This window comes from Falco peregrinus, chromosome 11, assembly GCF_023634155.1.
Source record: "Falco peregrinus isolate bFalPer1 chromosome 11, bFalPer1.pri, whole genome shotgun sequence".
In the NCBI taxonomy this organism is placed as follows: Eukaryota; Metazoa; Chordata; class Aves; order Falconiformes; family Falconidae; genus Falco; species Falco peregrinus.
Window position 1 is genome coordinate 24,497,621 of NC_073731.1, and position 21,270 is coordinate 24,518,890.

The following is a 21,270-nucleotide window of genomic DNA, read 5'->3' on the forward strand; positions in this document are numbered from 1 at the left end:
GTAACAGCTTTTGATAAATAGCAAAATATTAGGTTATAGAACACAGAAACTATAGGAAGAAAGTAGTCACCAGGAATGCTATTGGCCTGACAGAGAACAAGTTTGCACGTTGTACAAATTAAATTCTTATTTTCAGCAGCTAAACTGTAGCAAGGACATTAAAATTTGTTCAATATGCCTTGATATTTTAAGATAGCAGATGGCCTGTTAAAAATATCATTTTCATAGAAGTTTGAGAATTTCTCAAGTAATTTTAAGGAACTAACAATAAAAGTTTCTGTGGTAGGCAAAGAAAATGGTGGTTTTCTGAAAAAGCACAAATAATTTTGAAATAACCTATCTAGAGGGAAAAGCCTTTGAAAACAAAGATGATGGTACCAGGAGATGTTAGCAGGTGAACCTGCTCTTTTTAGTGTATTACAGCATGATAATATACTGTAGATTTATGTACATCATAATAATGGTTTATGTAAGTCGTTCTTTAATATTACAGGTATTTTACGGAAAATGCCAGTTTTCAGTCTTGGATTTGCCACCTATTGCTTCTACACAACCCTGGCCAGATGTTGATTGGGATAACAATCTAACAACATACTGCTGATTGGACATGAAGAGAGGTTGAAGATCACTTCAAGTATTTAACACTATTTTAAAAATCTGTTCTAACTGCTTCTGTAGGTAGCCATCACTTCACAAGAGCATCACTAGTCAGAATAATAAACACACAAGTTATGATTCTGCATTCCTCAGACACCAATTTACATTGCTACAGTATAAAAAAGATCCTAAAATGACTTTAAATATAATCTGTTTCTTAATGCTCACTTTATATCTACTTTATACTCTCAGTTTCATCTAAGCAGCCTGATAGTAAGAGTGCATTTATGGTGAAAATTCATATCCAACGTGAACTTATTCTAAAATTCTGAGCAAAAATATGATTTAACAAATGTGCTCTCCAGAAGACATATGCAGAAATTTTCAAAGTTTTTTTGCTTAATATAAAAGGATTAATAGACAAAGATAACCACAATTTCTGAATGCAATGCACCTGGATAACTGACGGTTGACAGCATATAACCAGAAGTTGCATACAATCAAATAGAATCATCTTTAATATGCATGTTTTTGAAAGAAGTGCTCCTTTCCCTTTCTATCCAGGTATTCCGTCAAAAATATTCAACAATATTGAAAACTTATTTCAGGATGATAACATACATACTAAAAGACTGATCACATATATACTAAAAGACTGCCTGAAAGACAACTGTCTCACTCAAAGCCACAGTATTACATGACCATATAAATTGATTACCGCTATTTGAAAAAAGTAATTTGATAGCACGTTGCCTAATTTACAGAACAACTCAAAAATTGTGTAAGGTGGTTGTACATAGTCAGGGCAACATTTTTTGTAGTTTCTCATTTAGAAAAAAAACAGACCCTAGAATTAAAATAATTATTTAGCAGAGTATATTCAACAGGTATCATGTACATTAAAAACCCTCTAGGAACAGACTCCTAGACCAGTGCCCATCCGTTCAGTGTTGATTTTTTTGTCTTTTGAAGGGGAGGGAAAAAAGCTGGAGGATAGAACTAGATTTGTTTTTTAGTAAGTCCTCACAATGAAATTTTTATTGTCAAAATACAATATAAGAACAACTTAAGTGATACAGTATTTGAGTTTTCTTCTTGATTTCAAAAGCATGTAGGCATAACGGTCGTTTTATATATTTTCAGAACTTAACTCACATGCCAGAAGCACTTTGGCATCCATTTAATTCTGATGTTTACTAAAGAGATTAAGTTTAGTGAGTATAGTTGGATATAGTCACCAATACAGTCTAACACTCATATTTTAGGCAAAGGTTATGCATGTAAAAGAAATTCTTGCAAGTAAATCACAAAAAACCAGAAGACCTCTGAAAATACCGCAAAAGAATGGTGGTGTCATTTTTTACATAAAAAATTGAGAGTTAAGAAATCAACACACTCATAAACAGTATTAATGACAGCTGCAGCATTAACTTACCTACTAGCTGTTTTTACAGAGCTGTTCTTCTTGTGTCCTCTCTCCGATCGGTTTGTCTCGCAACAGCTGAAGCTATTGAAAAAAAAAGTGTTCAGAACAGTCTCACAAGCAATACCTTTATTTGCTTTTTAGAAATCTTATCCTGACAATGCCATTTCTTTCTGTCTTGAGTAATCTTTCAATAGTTTTCATCCAAGACTCTAAAAGACATGGACATTAATAGAATTTTACAATAAAAGTCAATATTTCAAGATATATCCACCAATTTAAAATTCCTAAATAATTGAAAAATGTAAAAATGAAAGCATGCTCAAAGCAGATTAGAAAGACATGCAATTCACAATTTCATAATTAACTTACCTGTATAATTTTATAATTTTCACAATATCAATTTTCAAAATTGTTTAATGAAAAGTGCTGGAGAACACTTAAGTTATGAAAAACTACTCAGGTTGGCACTTGTATCTAAGCAGTTATGACACAGTTACACTATTCTAAGCCCCAGGAGCTTTTGTAATTTTGAAAATTGCAGAATGAACAAACCCATGGTATTAAACCTTCCTATAACAGGAATAATGAAGGACTCATTTAACTGAAACAGTGACTCAGCTTCTGGAACAAGCTCTGATTTACTCCATTTATCTTTAGAGAAATAACTTTTTCATTCAGGCTATCTCCAATACTCAGAAATCTGTTTCCAGCATTTTGGTATTTGTCAGGATGAGTAAAGTAGCAATAACAGTAACAAACGACTGTCAAAAAGTTGCACTAAAGAAAACTAGACAGTATTAAACAATGGAACTGTTTCCTGAAATTAATCATATATTGAAGAAAGCATAGAACAAAAGACTGTTTAGAAACAGACCACAGATAAATGGCTCTAACAGTCACAAACAAACACACGTAAACATCCACTGGAAATTAGGAAATTATGAACATTATGACTTGGCCAACCACACCTTAATGTTGTACCTGAGCACAGACTCCACAAAATGACACTATCTAGAATAACACTTCATTAATTTGTCCCCCAACTGTCTGTAGCTTGCTTCTTGTATAAGGAACGCTCCCTGTCATTTCAACCATCTAGTTCTCAGATGCAGTAAAACAGCAGAGTCTGGTTTCAAAAGGCAACCTGAAGGATACATAACGGTAGGTCACCTTATTCTGATGCATTTTCGCAAAATACTTTATCATTTTCTTAACGTCAGTGAATCAGAGCACTTACAAGTCACATTTAAATGTAGCCACAGTTTTTACCCGCATGACATTCATACAATGTGTATCTATTTCATGGTCAAGCTAAGGAGAACAGTCTCACTGTTATCAGTATTCACTTGCTGGTAAGTAAACTGTAGTTATAGCATGTACAAACACAGATCACCTGCCAGACCTTAAATCTGGCAAGTTAGTTACATGTGTTCTAACAAAAAAACCTTCAACTCCAGAAATCATTTAAAAGACAAAGTAGTAAACTCATGCAACCAATAGTTATGCACTACAGATCTTAACAAATTTAGTGAGAATTTTATAGGCTGTCAAAATCATCACAGTTACATTGCACCATCACTCTAAACTCCTTTACTTGTCTAAAAAAAACCCAAAGAACTCATTATGGGCCAGTAACACCTATATTACATGGTAACATTAGCTTTACTTCAAAATACATTAGTAATCTCTAAGTTATAAATACAGTGAACTTCAGATAAGCTCTGAAAACACAGGTCTTAAGAAATATGAAATAAACACAGAAAATTTAAAATTAATTCAAATCTACTATTATCTGTGAAAAATGAATTAACTTGTCCTTATATTCCAGCTAAGCAGACTTTTTTCACACTGTATGTGGAATGGATATTGCCAGTATCTATGATGCAGATTGATGTATTTCTCAGCATGGAAATTTCCATAGTGTTTTAAGCTTATAATCTTTTAAAGAAGTAAACGATACATCTTCAGTTAACTATTATGTTATGCGAGACAATCAAGGGTATTAAAAAATCCAATATAAAAAAAAATAATCAGTCAAACTCATTCTAACGTAGCAAATTTGACTACTTAGAGCATCAAAATTTCAGCAATAGGATAAAGATTAGCCCAGGAGAACTTTTTATCATGATTAATTAAGACAAAGCATGGTCATATTTGAAAAGCTCTTTGTTACGTGTTTCTTCTACTAGGAAATGTGTTTCAAAATGATGAGTTAAATGCGAATTATATAAAGCCATCTATTTGGATGTTATGTGTCAGTCAGTTTACTGTAACATGTTAGAAGTTCACAATTTACAGCTAAAACTGTACTATGTTCTGGCAGTTTTGGGTAAATAACATCACTTTTGAGAGACTGAGCTTGCTCTGGAATTCAAAAGAAGGGGGAGAGGACATGAAAGAGTATTTCCTTTCTGATATCAACTGATATTTCAACTATGACTTATTGGAGCTACAAGTGTTCATGATGGATCATCCTCAGATGAACCTTCCAAAGATTCTACAGATCTTGTTTCCTTTTGAAGATTGAAATCTGTTCAAGTTTGTAAATGTACTAGTGAACTGGCATAGATCTAATTAAATCAACTACATTGTATCCATTTTTAGCAACTTAAAAAACATACTATGGAACTTTAGTCTTAAATTCCAATGCATTGATGGTATATTCAACTACTTTTACTGAATAGTCCAAGTTAACTATATATTGATGAAATGAAACCAAATTTATTTTCACATTTTTTTATAGTTCTTGGACAGTATGCTCTGTTTAGACCCTTACTACCATCCATAAGGAAAGGTATTCCTCCATGTCAGAAGACAAGCTAAAGGAGTAAGTGTCATGTCGCTAATCAAATATTAAACGTTCCCTCAACCACATCTCTAGGCTTGGACCTCCTAGGGTAGGGGCTCAACAGACAAACTAGTGGAATATTTTCACCAATATCTGCACCATGATGGAGATTTAACAGTTCCTTTTTTACTGCTGTGGTGAAATGCAGAAAAATGGAATTGAAGTCCTTCCTGCAGAAGCCTACCTGCTCTCGTCACTGCTCTGTACTTCTTGATTTTGTAAGTTAAACGCTTTGCTTTCCAGCGTTTTGAGACACACAACATTTGGAGATACTAGGATTAACAAAATCATTATTAATAATAATAATAATCAGACTTTCCATTTAACCTGTTAAAACTCAAAGATAATTTAACTGAAATTAAATGAGTAATTAAAGATTTTTAATTAAGGGACCTTTTTGAAATGCACTGCTGTTAATGTATTTCCTTACAAGAAAATATGAAATCATACCTGCTTTGTTTATATTTTCTTAAAACATTAGCCCACTACCTCTGGAGCAGAGGTAGTTAAATTCCTTTATACATCTCAAGTAAACTGTTCTTAATCAAAGCAGTTCTTACCTGGCTATGTTCCTTCCTAGCCCCAGGGCTAAACCAGTGGCTGTGGGAGAAAAAGAAAAGTTTAACAATATAACTAACAAAGCACATGCTGTCATATGACCAGTCTGTGCGTGCTTTTGGGTATTTTATTGTCTGCCAGGAAAATACAGCCTTTGGCGATGCTTTATTTTAATGGGATATTTTTATTGAACTCTCTAAGTATGTAACAGTTTTGAAAGAATGCACCACAAATTTCGCTTCTGAGCAGCTATTGGCTTTATAGGCAATTATATTTTGTCAAACAAGCTAAAATAATATATAAGTGATAGCATTTTAATATACTGTAATGTATGTGCTATAAATAAAAGTAAATCCATATTTAGTACTGAAGTGTTACATATTAATGATTATAGCTGAAAAGATTTTTAAGTACTGTGGGCTACCTGGTAGTTGTTAGTGCATTACTGCACAGGCTGAGGTCTGAGTTTGAATCTAAAGTGAAATCCAAAGTCCATAAATGCAATGACTTCTTATCTCCATACACTTGTACAACTTTGAGTATTGGCAGCCTTATTTCATAGAGGTGAGAATTTTGACCAAGACATTGACATGCAGGGACAAGAACTCACGACGTGACTTTTCCCTCAGTAGCAGTAAAAGCATATTAATACTGGTTCACACACACACTGTGAGCACACAGAACTGAATTACCATCTGAATGTAGCTGTAGTAAGCATTATACAAACCTGGGGCAAATCTTGATACTTGCAAATACAAAGAAGGAAAAACAATTAAAACAAGGGGGAGCTGATATTACATATAGTACTTACATATTACTCACATAAACAAGCAGTAGGTTTTAGGCAAAGCATAAAATAATTCCATCCATTATAATATTGCACAAAACGGCCATCACATTACCTGCTATTATGTTTGTGAATTCCTCTGGAAGTGTAACCAAAGATTATAAGCTTAATCTAGTCACGCTTTTTCATATGTAGTTCAAATATTTTTTTCCCTACAGCAGCCATATGACACTCAAATTTTTACTTCAATTAATAAACTGAGAAGAAGCAAATTCAATAGAATTGTCAGGTTTAAATGACTTTTGTTGTTTTTTAAAAGTCACAAATCTGAAAATTTTGTGGCTTTTTGTCACTTTTTGTGAGTTTGCTGCTGAGCAGTCAACCCTGTAATTCTTGCATACAAGACCAGCTGTCACCAAAACCTGTATACTCCTAACTCCTTTTTCTAATTTTAAGTTGAGTAAGGAAAAGAATGACAGCAATAAAGTTAAAAGTATACCTTGGGATAAGGTAGACATTTATATATTTTGGACATGAGATGTTTATCAACTGCACGGAACAGTTCAAAAGTCTGAGGAAAAGGGGGGAGATCTCATGCACACACAACTTTGATGTTGGCAGCATGTGAAAAGAAAAAACATCACATTTGCAAGTGACCCAGCAAATATGGTCACAAACATCCAGAAGCTGATAAAGACAAGAAATATAATGGGTTAGATCTAAATTCCACAAAAACGAGTGTCTTGTCTCTGAGCAGTGTCAACAGCAAACACTCAAGGAGGAGCAGCAAACTGGGGTATTTTCCTCCACATAAATTCTGCTGCTTTGTGGCAAATTAGTGGATTACAGACTAAATTATTAGTAAAACATATTTCTATTGAAAAAAAAAAAATCAAACTAATTTGAATACGTCTCGTACTTAAGCATTAAAACCCCTTCATAAAGAATAAGATCTTGTAACGGGAAAGTGATATTCATATCACACTGATTTTTAGGATTTTGTCCATTTGCTTTAGTATTATTTGATTACTTGTTTTTTTTTAATAAAAAAACCCCCATAAAATACCAGCTGAATTACTGTAGGGTAGAAGTAACATAGAATCAAAACCTCTTTAGTTAACACACATGCTAGCAAGTTATGGGCTGCAAGAGAAGTGGATTAGTAGCATAAAACAGTTTATACTGAGGATCTGATTTATGTAGCATATTCGGCAAATTTTGTTTCAAGCTGTGCATGCTACATCTATTAGCAGTTAGACACAGAAATGTATCCCCAAATATTTGATATCTAGCCTTAAGAAGTGTAGCATTTTAGTAAAGCATATACTTAGCAGTTTAATAAAAATAAATTTACAAAGCACTGAACTTCATGGTTCCTTAAGAAACATAAAATTAATTACAAAGGATTATAAATATTATTATTGAAGATCATTACGTAACTGAGCTGAGGCTCTCTTATCACATTTGTACAGTTGCAAAAATGTGGCCTTGGGGCAGAGGTAGTACTGTAAGGCAAACAATAATAAAAAGTTATAACTCCCATCACTGACACTCACTCATGGTGAAGAGAATCCTGGGACAAGTGAACCGTTTTCCTGCTACCGCCTGGTCCTGGAGTTATCTAATGCGAAAAAGTAGGGGGGGGGGAAAGAGTTAGAATAATGAGGCAGCATACACACAGAGTGATTGTTTATTAAGAAAATTTATCACCAATACTAAATACAAAATACAGACCGTACACTAGACACAGTAAATGCAATCAGCAATATCTGCAATTTTGAAGTAAAGTCCGAGTGCAGAAAGTGCTATACAAGATCTACCGAAATCATTTAAGTGTAATCCTGATTGGATGTCAGACATCAGACATTTACAGATGCCAGGGGCTCAAGTTACTTTTGAAAAATCCATGAAGCACTTTATCTCCAAAAAATGAAAGTTAGATGTTTTGAAAATCATATTCAACATACTATCCTTATTTATGGATAATACAGCAATGAATGTATTCAAAAATGCTCCCCATCTTTGTATCCCAACACAAAACTTTTGAAATTCACGTTGATGTGGGATAGAAAGCAAAGATAAAATAGGCTTTACCACACTGTACTGCAGTGCTTGCCTAGTGCTTTATACGTACCAAAACCACACATAATATGCTCAATTTAAGAATGATCTTAAGAATGCAGGACAGCACATGCCCAGTTCTGCACATGATGATATTCTGGTATTGCTCAAGAATGCATTCAAAGAGCTTTATTTTATTTTTTGTTTTAAGAACCTGCTTAATTTTCTGCACATGTAGACAGCTAAAAGCAGAAGAACAAGAGACCACCCTGACGAAACTCATGCTTGAAGAACCAGAGCAGAAGACACACTTTTCCTGTTTCAAAGATTGCAAGGCCAAGTTTTCAGTTCTTTGCAGATAGTTTTATAGTCAGTAGATGACCAGAAGCAGGAATGAAATCAGATGTTCTGCCAGTTTTGAAAGCAGGCCACAAAACCTCAATGATAACACATTTATATGGTTCAGGCTTGCCAAAAATACATAAGCAAAAGATTCACAGATAAAAGGGGCCTACTCGTTACTAAAACAACGCACTCATTAAAGAGTACTATCCCTATTCATCTGGTGTCACAATGGAGAAAAGCCAGGGCAGTTGGAGCTCCAAGTCTGGAAAACTCTTGAAAGCACACACACTGAATAATTTGAAAGCTCTACGATGGTTGAAGTACTTGACCAAAATCTGTTTCTTTGGCCTGAAGAATGATGTCACTAAGGGCTGAACTGAGAAACCCTAAAGCGTTGTCACTCTTCTGGCTGATGGCAGCTGAGAAGAACTGGCTATACTTTACCGCAGAAAAACGTATGCAGACATCCAAGTCCCTAGTAGAGGAAACCATGGCAGCTACGTGGGGGAACAGCACCTAGTGCTTTATCCACGTTCGGAATTCCCTGTTTTACCGGTCGTATTGAAGCCTGACAGAGCCACATGCTAAACAATAAACCAGCGACCAAACGTTACTTTTTCAATGTCATAGTTCACCTAATAATAAGGGCAAGAAATGTCAATTCACAAAGACGCAGCTAGAAATACAAACAAGTATTTTAATATGTCATTTCCAAATTTCAAGATTAATACGTAAACTGTTACTTTAACACTGTAAGTAAACATGTAGCTCGGCTCTTGAGAGTTACATCCCGCATTAATCTCAAAATGAGGTTTTCATGCTATTCCAGTGGGTATCCCTGGAATATAGTAATCCATTTTCTACACTCTGGCTATAAGAAAAGCCGACTGTGCCTATGTCATGCTTTGTTAGAGGTTCATGATCACATTATCTCATGGTGGACCTGACACTTTTATTCAGTTTACAGTATGTTCAGTGTACAGGCAACTTATTTCCTTTGCCAGGGCTGCTGACAACCTTTTCCACACTATATTAATCTTGTTTACAGACTTTATCTTGGTACAAATATCAGAAAACTGAACTTTTTATCTCCGGGAGAAAATAAACAACATGTTGACAGAAGCAAAAGCTATTTTCTGGACCAAAATTGGTTGTTTACCTGTAGCCATACTTATGGAAACAAGTTTAAGCTTCCAGCTTACTCAAAATACATAATCTCAAATTTAATAAGCATGGAAACTTCAAGAAAAATCACTTGATAAATTGCCAGTTTTAAAATATATAAACTACAGAAGCATGTTTTTCCACTAATTTGTAAGAGACTATGAACTTGCTTGGAATACAGTTACAACTGATCACAAAGTACACTGCTCAGGTTTCTCTTGCACACCCCCAGACAGCTGCAGTAGTCGCAAAATATTTATAAAACCAAACTCATAATGCATGCTTATAGATTCTCTGAATAAAACTGAATGCTGATTATTGTAAGATTCACAATATGTTAATGCAAATGAATTCCTATTTGCAAAACTTACCTAGGGTGTAAAAAGCCAGAGACCCTATTGCCCATCTTTATCTGCCAGCTCACAGTTAGAAAAATATACTCCAAAGATCTGCTGACTCGCTACAGAAGACAGCGCCAACTGCTCCAGAAAGCGGCAGCAGATTGCAAGACACTAAAATAAAAATAAATACCCTCTCAACTGTTCAGATTCTTTATTCATGCAAAAAAACCTCCAAAAAGCGTAATTATCTAGAATTGCTTTAGGTGATGAAATACCAGTGCACAAGAAGAATTCGGGGGTAAAGTAAGTACTACCTTCCCGTTTGGAAACAGCACTGAAGGTTTGCACAAGTAAGACTTGGTTGGGTTTTTTTTCCCTCTTTTCCTTCACAGTTGAATGTATGCTGGCACGCATGTCAGCGCACACACGTGTATCAGGGAATCTGAACTGCTGTGATGAGTGTTCAGAAATCTAACAGATCAGGCCTCTTTTAAGCTTTAAGTTCATTCATTAACATCGCTCCTCTTGGTAACGGTCAATTCTTACACACTATTAAACATCTCCCTTATATATACCAAGAGTGTTAGTTTTTAACTAATTTGTATGCTAAATTAGCTGTGCGTACTTAATTTCGGAGCTGACACTGTAGAGTTAGCACTGACGGCTACGGTCCTTAATGGCTCTTAGCCACAGGGGTGAAGGTGCCCAGGACTAAGCCATCTGAGAAAAGACACTGGAATTGAAATGGGCTTGTCTTCCTTCTCGTCAAATTCTCCTTGCCTATGTCTGATGTCTTTATGTTACCGCTCCCTCTGAAAAAGAGAGGGAGGGTGCACCTTCTCTTTTTTTGTAGCAAGCACCTGAGCCATGGGCAAGTTAAAGTGCAATCTGAAAAAGCATGCTTTGATAACAAGTGCTGTAGACCACTTTTGCCACATACTTCGCAGGAAAAACATGCAGCAGGTGTTTTTCTAATAATATAAATACAATAGTTTGGGTTTTTTTCCCAAATCTTTTGAAGGATAAACCTTTGGAAATGATGTCATGGCACACTATAGCTCATATAGACACAAACAGAATTCTGCCTTCAAAAGTTCATTTCTATGAGACATGAAAAGGCCTAGGAAACGCCCAATAACCTCTTTCAAGCTTTTTAGCAGTATATTTAATAGTCTGTGTTTCTAGAACTTGTACTACCCCATAACTGAACATAACCATACTGGAACATAGGTAACTATAATATAAAAATTGGAAGTATTTCTATTTCCTCTATTTAAGAATATCTGCTTTTTAAAAGTTTACTAGATGTAGCAAATGACTAGGAATGATGTCTTAGAGGATGAGGAACAATATCAACCTTCAAAAAGTACAAAAGAACTACCACAGGTCTTCACACAGCCCAACTGAGTTGCAATCTGTCCTGTGGCTTAGTTGCATAAAGCAGAAAATAAGTAGGAGTGTAAAGGGAAACCAGGGAAACCTTTGACCCTCCTTGCTTGTCAGCTTCCTCCTGTGCAAAGTCTCCCCAGCAACACATTGCCCAAGAGATACCGTAATCTACAATTGATTTAACTGTTTTAATATGAATAAACTTTAGGGTTATCTTTGGAACTCTTTAATTTCTTCCGGCTGCAAGTCCTTTTACTATTGCTTGAATAAGACAAGGTGGTGGTGGCTGCATACTGTTTAGAGGGTCCCTGAAACACAGGTATTACAACTCAGAGAAAAAGGAATCCTGTTTTGCAAAGATTGCTTTGCCTGAGAAATTGTGACCTATACTGATAAGACACAGTAAAATAGAAAAGTATTCAAGACCAAGGAGTTTTGCATCAAAATACACAACATAGTACACTGCTGCCTGAGATACCACATACCACAAACTTCAGAAGTGATACATGGAAACACAGTGGGATTAAACAGAAAAAGGACAAGAGAGGATTTCACTCTGCAGCAACGTCGAGCACAGCAACTGTTGTTAAGTGCTAATAATATAAAAAGACTATTTCATTTGGAAGGGATCTGCAATGAACGTTTAGTCCAACAGCCTGTGTGATTCAGGGCTGACCAAAAGTTAAAGCATGTTATTAAGGGTGATACAGATGTACGGATGTGTTCCAAACACAGTACTTTCTTAATACTTAAAATGCATACCCAGCTATACCTCTTTTCCCTTATTTTTCCCCATGCTATCACACAATCAAGTGAACAAGTACACTTCCTCTTTATGTTTAGCTTAGGAAATAACATTTTTGAAAAAATACAGATTGTGTCCTATTCATAATTGTACCTCAGCTATGTTTTCCATTACTGAAAAAATAAATTTCTTAAATTTCAAGTGATTTTTAAATACGAAAAATGACACTTTTGTATTTTAAATTGGATTTTATGCCAAATAATCCATAGCACATGCAGCGAAAAAGACATTACCAAGCTCGTGTTTTACAGGATGCTGTTTCCTCGCTATGATTTGGTAGACTTGGCAGTGTTAGGTTTATGCTTGGACTCAATGATATTACAGGTCTTTTCCAATCTATATAATTTTGATGTGTTTAAAGAATCCACATAAATAATTATGGAAGCATTTGACTTGAATGCTTAACTTAGCCATCACGGCATGTCACATTCATAGTATGCAAACGCAGTAAAACCGCGGCAAAATTTTGCTGAACGCTAGTTGCACAAATGAGCTAACCACTTTTCTAAATGAAAGAATATGTTCCTTTTTCCACTCTATAAATTAACTGCTATGATCAACAACAGATTAATACATGTGAAAAGTAATTATACTAAAAAAATCTTTAAAATTCCAGAAGAAGAAAACATACTTTTTTCTGGGTTCACATATTTGTAGTATGTTTCCCTAAAAACACTATATTGACAAATACAATTTGAAAAGTTCAGTAGCAAACCTGATTTTTTCAGGCAGCATTTTCCACAAAACAAGTTGTCCAAAACAAAGCGCAACTAAAATGATATCCTGGACGACAGGATTTTGCACTAGAAATTACAGCATCACAATGGCACTCCCATAAGTCACAGTTCTGTAATTGCCAATTTATAGGAAATTAAATCAAACTGTATTAAAGGGAAGAGATAGAGAAAAATGTATTCTTTATGTATTATTGCGCTGATTACAAGCTATTTTTCATAATTTCAGACATCAATTTGTTATCACTCATTTTATACCCTTCTTCACTAGAAGTATTGGGAAGCACCTACACTAAACAAAGCTCTGGATTTAAAATACATCTTTAAAAAAACCACAGATACAAATTCTTTTACTTGGAGCAAAATAAAAATCTAAGAAAATAAAACCAGCTTTCACAGTATACATTACTGAATCATTGCCATAACCCTAGCTTGACACTACCATCACATTTTTATTCCCTCTAGAAGCGCACTCTTGCTGAAGGGCCCAAACTGACCATTCCAGAGAAGCATCTCTTTAATGTACAGGTTAACTTTACACGATGCTCAGTCAAACTCAGCGAAGTCTTCATGAAGACATGGTTCACTGGCACAATAGTTCTGTTCCAGTTTCTTGCTACTCTAATTTTAATTCTTGAAAATCGGCCCCTTACTAACACAGTGTTGCAAAAATCAATGGATCATTGCCATTCTGCTTGCAAAATATACGCAAGTGATAAGGAAGGAGCAAAACCTCGAGAAAAATAGGTCAAAAGACAAGGACTTTAATCCTAAAGCAAACACACATCTCCCTGTACATGTGTTACTGTTTTCTCTTAGTAACAACAAAGAAAAAAAGACCTACGCACCCTAGGTAAAATGTGAATCACTAAGTTTCTTGGAGTTAAAATATATGTTCCAGTTCCTCAATCTCTCCAGTGGTTTCACACACTGTTAAGAGTTTTCTCTAAATTTCCTTTCACACAACTGATCAGAATATGTTTCTCTCTTCATATATGGTTTTCAATTGAATGATTAACAGATAGAAAAAAACCCACTATCGTATCAGAGATTAAAAGGTGGAAAGTGCTATTAAACACAGCTCCTTCAGGAAAAGATGGAAAATTTTCTGACTTACAAAAGCAGAACAATGAATTTCTCTGTAAATCTTCGCTGTTACACAATTTTTCTCTGCTTTTATAGTAACATGAATTTGAAATTAAATAATTATAAATTTTAAACAAAAAAGACTTTTGTAAAGTGACTGGCCTGGGCATAAAGTTTTTTGTTTGTTTTAAAGGGTAACACTAGCAGAAAATACTACAGACTATGCTTTGTCCTAAATCTTTGTCAAAGGGACAAGCTTTTATATACTGTAGAATAGGTAACACAATAAGTGTGATGATGCACTGTGATGATATACATCAGTGCATACATGCTGCCTTTACGTATGTGATATGGTGATGCCGGAACAGCTATTAAAGCAGAGAAAATAAGTACTCGTGTATCATGTTAAAAAAAAAAAAAAAAATTATATGGTGTCTGGAGAAAGTATCAGGTAAAATGAAACGTGTAAGTGTCCCATCTGTAAGGAGGTCAGTAAGAAAGCTGCTTTTGAGATAACTAATATTTAATATGAAATACTACTATGTGGCACCATTGCCAAAACAGCAGCTCACAGCACTGCAACAAACTGGCTGATTTGTAAGTCTCAAGAAGAAATATAAACCAGATTTTATTTTGTTTTTAGTTAAACCTGGTGGTAAAAGGCAAATGTAAGATCCTCAGGATGGCATTAACACACCACACAGCACCGCCTTTTCACTTTTTATATTAGGAAAGGGAAAATCTTCCGGACAGTTGTCTGAACTGTATTAGTTATGGCAAAAAAACCCCACAAAACAATGGCGAAAATTTTGCTACCTCACTAGTCTGTAAATAACAATATTCAAGAAATTTTATTTAAATGCAACCAATTTTTCCTTAGTACATAGAGCTACTAATTAAATGCTGCAGGAATATACTGCGTATAAAAAAAGTCTCTATTATGATGGTTTAGCTGTCTCTTTTATTCTAGGGTGAAAGCTTCACTAAGTCAACAGGATTTTGATTTCAGTAGTGCTGGGACTGTATCCTTATGAGTTAAGTATGATCTAAAATGCAGAAATAATATTTTTACTTGTAAAATTATCGTCACTAAGTGAAGTTACCCACACGGCAATACAGACAGTAGGAAGGAGCGAGGCAGCGATTAGGATACCAGCCTTGCCCTGGGAGATGCAGGTTCAACTCCTCACTCTGCTGCAGGCTTGCTGTTTTGACTTTTGGTCAGTTGTTTTCTGCAGCTCAGTTCCTCGTTTGAGAAAAACGTGAAAAACAGACAAACAAGACCCTCCTGCCCTTCCCTCAGCAAAGTAATCTGTAATACTTTTCCCTTACTTCATTAAAGTAAGGTAATATAAAGACAGTACAGATTGTACCAACAACAAAGGATGTCATCAAAAAACATTTTCTTTAAGACTGCTTGAGGTATACTACTGAAGGTGATTTTTATTCCTGCTGCCATGGGACTTATTACAGGAAACAGAAAAAAGTCAATATTAAATGCATTTACATACATAAGCAGAATTACTCATAACAGAACTCTGTGCAGGTACAAGTCATACTATGACAGTTCGTGGCAGCACAAGGTTTCTCAGAGCGGATTAAAAAAACCAACCCTGCACACAAACCCCCCATTTTCAAATGACTGCCCAGCTTCAGTAGCAAGCTATGAGTGGCCTCTACTGGCTGACCAAAGGCTACAGAAGTCACTAAGCTTTTGCTATGAGTAACAACCGTGGTTATCAGCTGCGTGAAGAAATGCTAACAGAAAGAGCATGTTCGTCAGTGCTAAATAATTCACTTATGCTATGGCTAAAACTGACGGCAAACATGAGATGAATGATACAATAGACAGTGAGAAAAACCACGTCTAATACCGGTGATCCCAAGACCTGTCGATATCTAGACTGTAAATATATACATGCAAAAGTCCATTTTCCAAAAGCTGATAAAGGAATTCAACAGTATATATATACTGTGGTAGCTCTGAAGGTGGAAACAAACCTGAAACTCAAGCAGTTTATAATTTGTTTCTACATTTTGTATGAAGACTGAATTACCTCAATTATGGTATCACTGGTTTGATTTAGACGTGCAATTAGGAAGCCTATTGCGTCATCTGAGAAGGTATGAAACCAGAGACAATCTAATTATTCTTCTCATAAATGTGCAACAAATTTGTCCTTTTTTTTTATTTATAAATATATTTATAAATAAATTTCTTATTTATAAAATTAAAACCAGTAAAATACAGAATAATAAAAAATGAAAAACCTGAAGTATGGAAGTGTGTCTATTGCCACAAAGCCGATCTACAATTTCCTCAAAGTACATAAAAAATTACATTTTTATTAAAAGAATAAACCATAATTAATTTGTTAACACACAATAATTGTGGACAGCATAACTTGAAGAGGAGAGTAAAAGCTGTCCAAAACACGGAAAAAATACTTATTAGATTTATCATGCAGTATCTCTGTTCAAATAAAAAATGATTAGATAAACAAAATAGCACCAGTAGCAAGGAAGTAATTATTTTACTTCACCTTTCTTTGCTATAGGAATATGTACCTGATTTGCCATTCTCCCACATTTTAATTGTACCCTATCAAGAAGGATTATTGTAAAACATAAGTGACTACTGATGCCAAAAGGTGACTGCCTTCAGAAGCAGCCGTACGGTGCTCACACCGCGCTGTACTGTGTGAGATTTCCAGCTCCTGTTCTGAATTCTGCCCCATTCCGGAGTTCTACCTCATTTCAGAATTCAGTCCCATTATCTCCACCGCTCAAAACTGTTCACAGGGTTATCTAGCTGACATAGAAGATAACCCTCCGTCTCACTAGACACCACTGGGATATGACATGCTGACCCACGGTAAGCCCTGATTATTAGCTTGAAACATACACCGTATAAATGGAGCTTCGAGCCAAATAACTTGTTAAAAAGTATTTTCATTTTACTCTTACATTAAAACTAATTTTAAACATGCTGACATCAGTTCCATTAATCTACGTAGCCATGAACATATTTAAACACGTTAATGTTAGATTGTTACTATTATCCATAACCAGATGAAAAATGCTATGATTAGAATGCAAACTGCAAGTAATGCCTTTTTCTTTTCAAAAGGGAAAGGGATTTTAGTTTAATAAATTATAGCTAAATGAAAAACAAATGGCCAGCCGCTGCAATTAAAGAGAATGCCCCATTTTCTGCATTGCACTGCAGGCCACAGTGTTATCTTACTGATGGAAGGCTCACAGCCGATGGTACAGCGAGGTCCCATTCTTTCCATCCCATCTTTTCCACACCACTACGCTTCCAGCGACTGGGAGAGCAGTTTGGATTAGCAGCCCCAGACAGAGGTAGGCAGAAGCGACCTGCTCGGCTAAGTCTCCCTCTCGGCTGGGATGTTTTCCTATCATAGCACCCGCAGCTCTGCGCAGTCTTGAAGTCTTCAACCAGTCAAGTTTCATTTGCATGAAAACCTCGTTACCTTTTGTTTTTCACAGGGGCACCCAACGAGCTATATCACAGCCTGGGAAACACAAGCCAGACAGCATCTAAACTATTTTCAGGAGAATGTGACAAGAGGAAGACTAGGCACAAGGGGATGCAGATAGCAGCATACTAACAGCCTCCCACATGAAGAAAATAACTCAGGTATCAGAAAATTTTGGTTTAAAACATTACACTTTGGTAATATCTGGGATAAAATACCTTTTAAAATTTGTACAGTTTGATCAGTAACAGACCTTACAAAATTTACATACTTGAACTGCTAAAATAAAATTACCTTTTCCCCTTCAGGTTAGGCAACATATAAATAATTAGTGGCCACAAAACAATTTTCCTGCATTTCAAGTGAAATTCTCACCAGAAGGTGGTGAAACAGCAGGAAAAAGGCTTTAGGGGAGTTTCAGGTACAAAGCTGGCCAGTTTCACTGTTGACAGTATTATGTACACACATGACACTTCTCATTACTTTGCGCTTGCCTGTACACACATGTACACCGGGCAAGCTTGCACAATTGGTAGATTTTAGAAATCCTTTATTTCCCACTTTTTTCTCTGCAATCTGAACTTCTAGCGCCTAACTATAACCATTGTTCCAAATTGTAAATGCCAGCAGAGATAAACATAAGCAAGCTGGAAGCTCAGAAATCAACTTTTCATTGGGTACTTTTAAGGTCAAGCTAAATTCAGGCTTAAGATAACTTTTTTTTTTCTCCCTAAGCAAAATGATTTAGAAAAAAAGTAAGTTTTAAGATACGTCACAATAAATATATTTTTTCCTAGCAGGACATTCTCAAGCTTTTCCATCATCTTGCCTTCAAATATCAAATGTAAATAATTCATGACTTCTATTACAGAAGAAATGGAAACAAGTAGGTTCTAATAGGGAAGAAAAAAAAAAAGTGGGAATTCCACTCATACATTTTAAAAGAAACTGTCAAGCTTGTTAGGCTTGATAGCAGTCCCACACTGGAATATCAAACATATCAAACACATGACATTTCAAAACTAACATAATGTAGATACTAAAGATGTATCCTACCAAAAGCTCATGAATGGATTCTGCAAAGCCACCATTAACTTTGATTGGAAGACTAAACTGTATTATCTTACTCTCAAAATCCCTCCTTATCAGTAAGAGTGTTCCAAGGTTCTCTTTGTACGATATCAAGCCCTACATAATGGAAAACATCACAGTGCACTCTTAAGGGCGAGCCCATAGTTCCTTATAGTAATTTACATTTGTAATGCATTAAAATGATAGCCATCCCCAAACACTATTCATAAAGGAAGGCAAAGCCTGTGGTCTAGGAGCAGAACGCAGCTTCTCTCCGCTATCCACTCCTCCAGCAAGATGAAATACCATTGCTGTGTGTTGTCCTGGCACACAACGTGCATTTCCTTGGTAGTTTTATGCTATTTTGTTCATGGGGGAAAGACCGTTCACTTTCCCCTAATGTCTCTGGCTGCATCAATTTTATTTTTTTGGCCAGATCCGCAATAGTAAGTTTTGGTCTCTATGTAACACTTTAGCTGCCTCAGGCTTCTGAAATTCCTGATAAAACCATGTATAGGCAACTTTTGGCTACCAAATGCATAACCCTCTACGTATGAAGCATCGTGGTAGAGATAAAGACAAGAGGAGTAACTGGCTTGTTGGGTCCTGACTACACAGGGAATCCAGTAAAGAACACTTTTCTCTCTGTTGTATTTTATGTGTTTCAGGGCACAGAGAGCAACATCATTTTTTCACATGCAAAGCTGTAAAGCACATTTTGCCAGGTCCTGGAGAAGACTGACTTTCCACCCACCTTGGGTAGAGACCATACTTCACAGAATCACAGCCTGTGGCTATCAGCAACTCCTTGCAAAATGATAAGGGAATTTTAAGCAGCCCTTGAGGAGTGAGAAAGTTATTTTCCCTGTTACTAAGGGAGGAAAAAAAATCAGGAGAAGCCAAAAAGAGGGTCTTTGTCACAGAGAAGATCTTGAACCAAATACTGACATTTTACATTTATATGTATATGTTATTCCAGACACACAGAGTTAATTTAGTCCCTAATAAAGACAAATTGACCTAAAAGCTTACCACTTAGATGTATAAGAGCACGATGTAACTCACCAAGAAAACAGCCAAGGTGAGATGGAAGGAGAAGAGTATGGACATGGAAATACATTGCATCCAGCTATGAGTGACAGCCTTGGTGCTCAAAATTTCTACATGTCCGGAAGTTTTCAGAGACTATTTCTGGGTCAATCTGATGGTCTCCAAGATGCAAACTTCACTTTCAGTCAAGGGAAGTATTTTCACTACCAGTACAAAAAGTAAGCATTCTTCTATGGGATGCTGGAATACATATTTGATTTTAGTTTGGGAAGGAAGAGGAAAATGAGCAAAAATGAAAGGAGAAGGTACCATGTGTAGAGAATATCATAAAAGTATTTTTGTATGTGGAAAAGCACACCTTCACAGAATTCTACTGCAAGATAAAACCCAAGAATCTGCTGAAAGATAATAGTGACTATCCCTTCAAGAAATGGTGCTTGGGGAATTGTGTGAATCTCTCTGCTTTGTTCAAAGCTTGAAGACACCAGCTTAATATAACCTGACTCATCTTCTTCCCATCCCCAAGATGGTTGAATAAACACTACCAACACAAAGCCTCGCTGAACCCACCACTTGCCATTCAAGTCGGTTGTAGTGTGATCCTGGGCACAATTTATAAAGTGAGTTATTAAGTTTGCATTTCATTTGCTGCCAATGCCTGTCTGTGATTGCTTAATAAACACAAGTTTCTGGATCAGTACCTTTTATTTAGCTGCTGAAGCAATACTATGATGATGGGCTATTCCATTTCCTACCAAACACCTAGACTTTATACTGTACCAGAATGGAGGCTGAATTAAGAGCACCCAGCATGTTATAGGCCTGGTTTGGTTTGCAGGTAGGTTTAACACTAGAAAGTGTGGTAAGCTCCCAACTGTTAATAAGATGCTCAGATTTCTCCTAGAAAAATGAAAATTGCTGTTCAAGACAAAGCTCATTTATTTTGTTAATAACTGGATACCAACAGGGTAAATGTTGCATTCCACAAGCTTAACTGGAAACAGTGAATTTAAGAGGAGTGAGAGAAAATAAAAAGCTCAAGTAATGGATACCATCCCCCCCCAAAAAAACCAAAACACAACAAACCTCAACCAACAACCAAACAAACTCAAAACAAAAAAACCCAACAAACTGGCACACTTGTAACTTTGGTTGAATCTCTAAAGAAATTGCATTTGGTGGCAGCATTCAAGAAACTGTATATATTGGCAGAAAGCACTGTTGTGTATATCATACCCTCGATAGCATTAAATTGTGCAGGTGGCCGAGAAAAAAAAATTATGGAAAGAGCCATCTGAATTTGGCATTACGACCCACAAATATTTAAGTAGCACAGAAGAAAATACATATTGAGTTATTTTAAAAAAATAACTTTAAAAGTCATAAACACATAGTGATATATTAATTAGGAAGAATGGTGTTGGCAAGAAATTCACGTTCGCTGAAAAGGTGCTGTAAGTGCCATGAAATATCTGGGAACGTTTTCAAGTTCTTCCTGCATATAG

General features: G+C 35.7%; 1 protein-coding gene across 1 annotated transcript in view; it reads right to left on the reverse strand.

The window, feature by feature from the left end:
- Positions 1-21,270, reverse strand: part of GPATCH2 (G-patch domain containing 2) — a 126,366-nt gene that overhangs the window by 31,877 nt on the left and 73,219 nt on the right. The window contains 4 exon segments of the mRNA XM_005241858.4: positions 2,033-2,085; positions 2,087-2,104; positions 5,432-5,471; positions 7,773-7,837. Coding sequence (XP_005241915.2) covers positions 2,033-2,085; positions 2,087-2,104; positions 5,432-5,471; positions 7,773-7,837 — 176 coding nt within the window.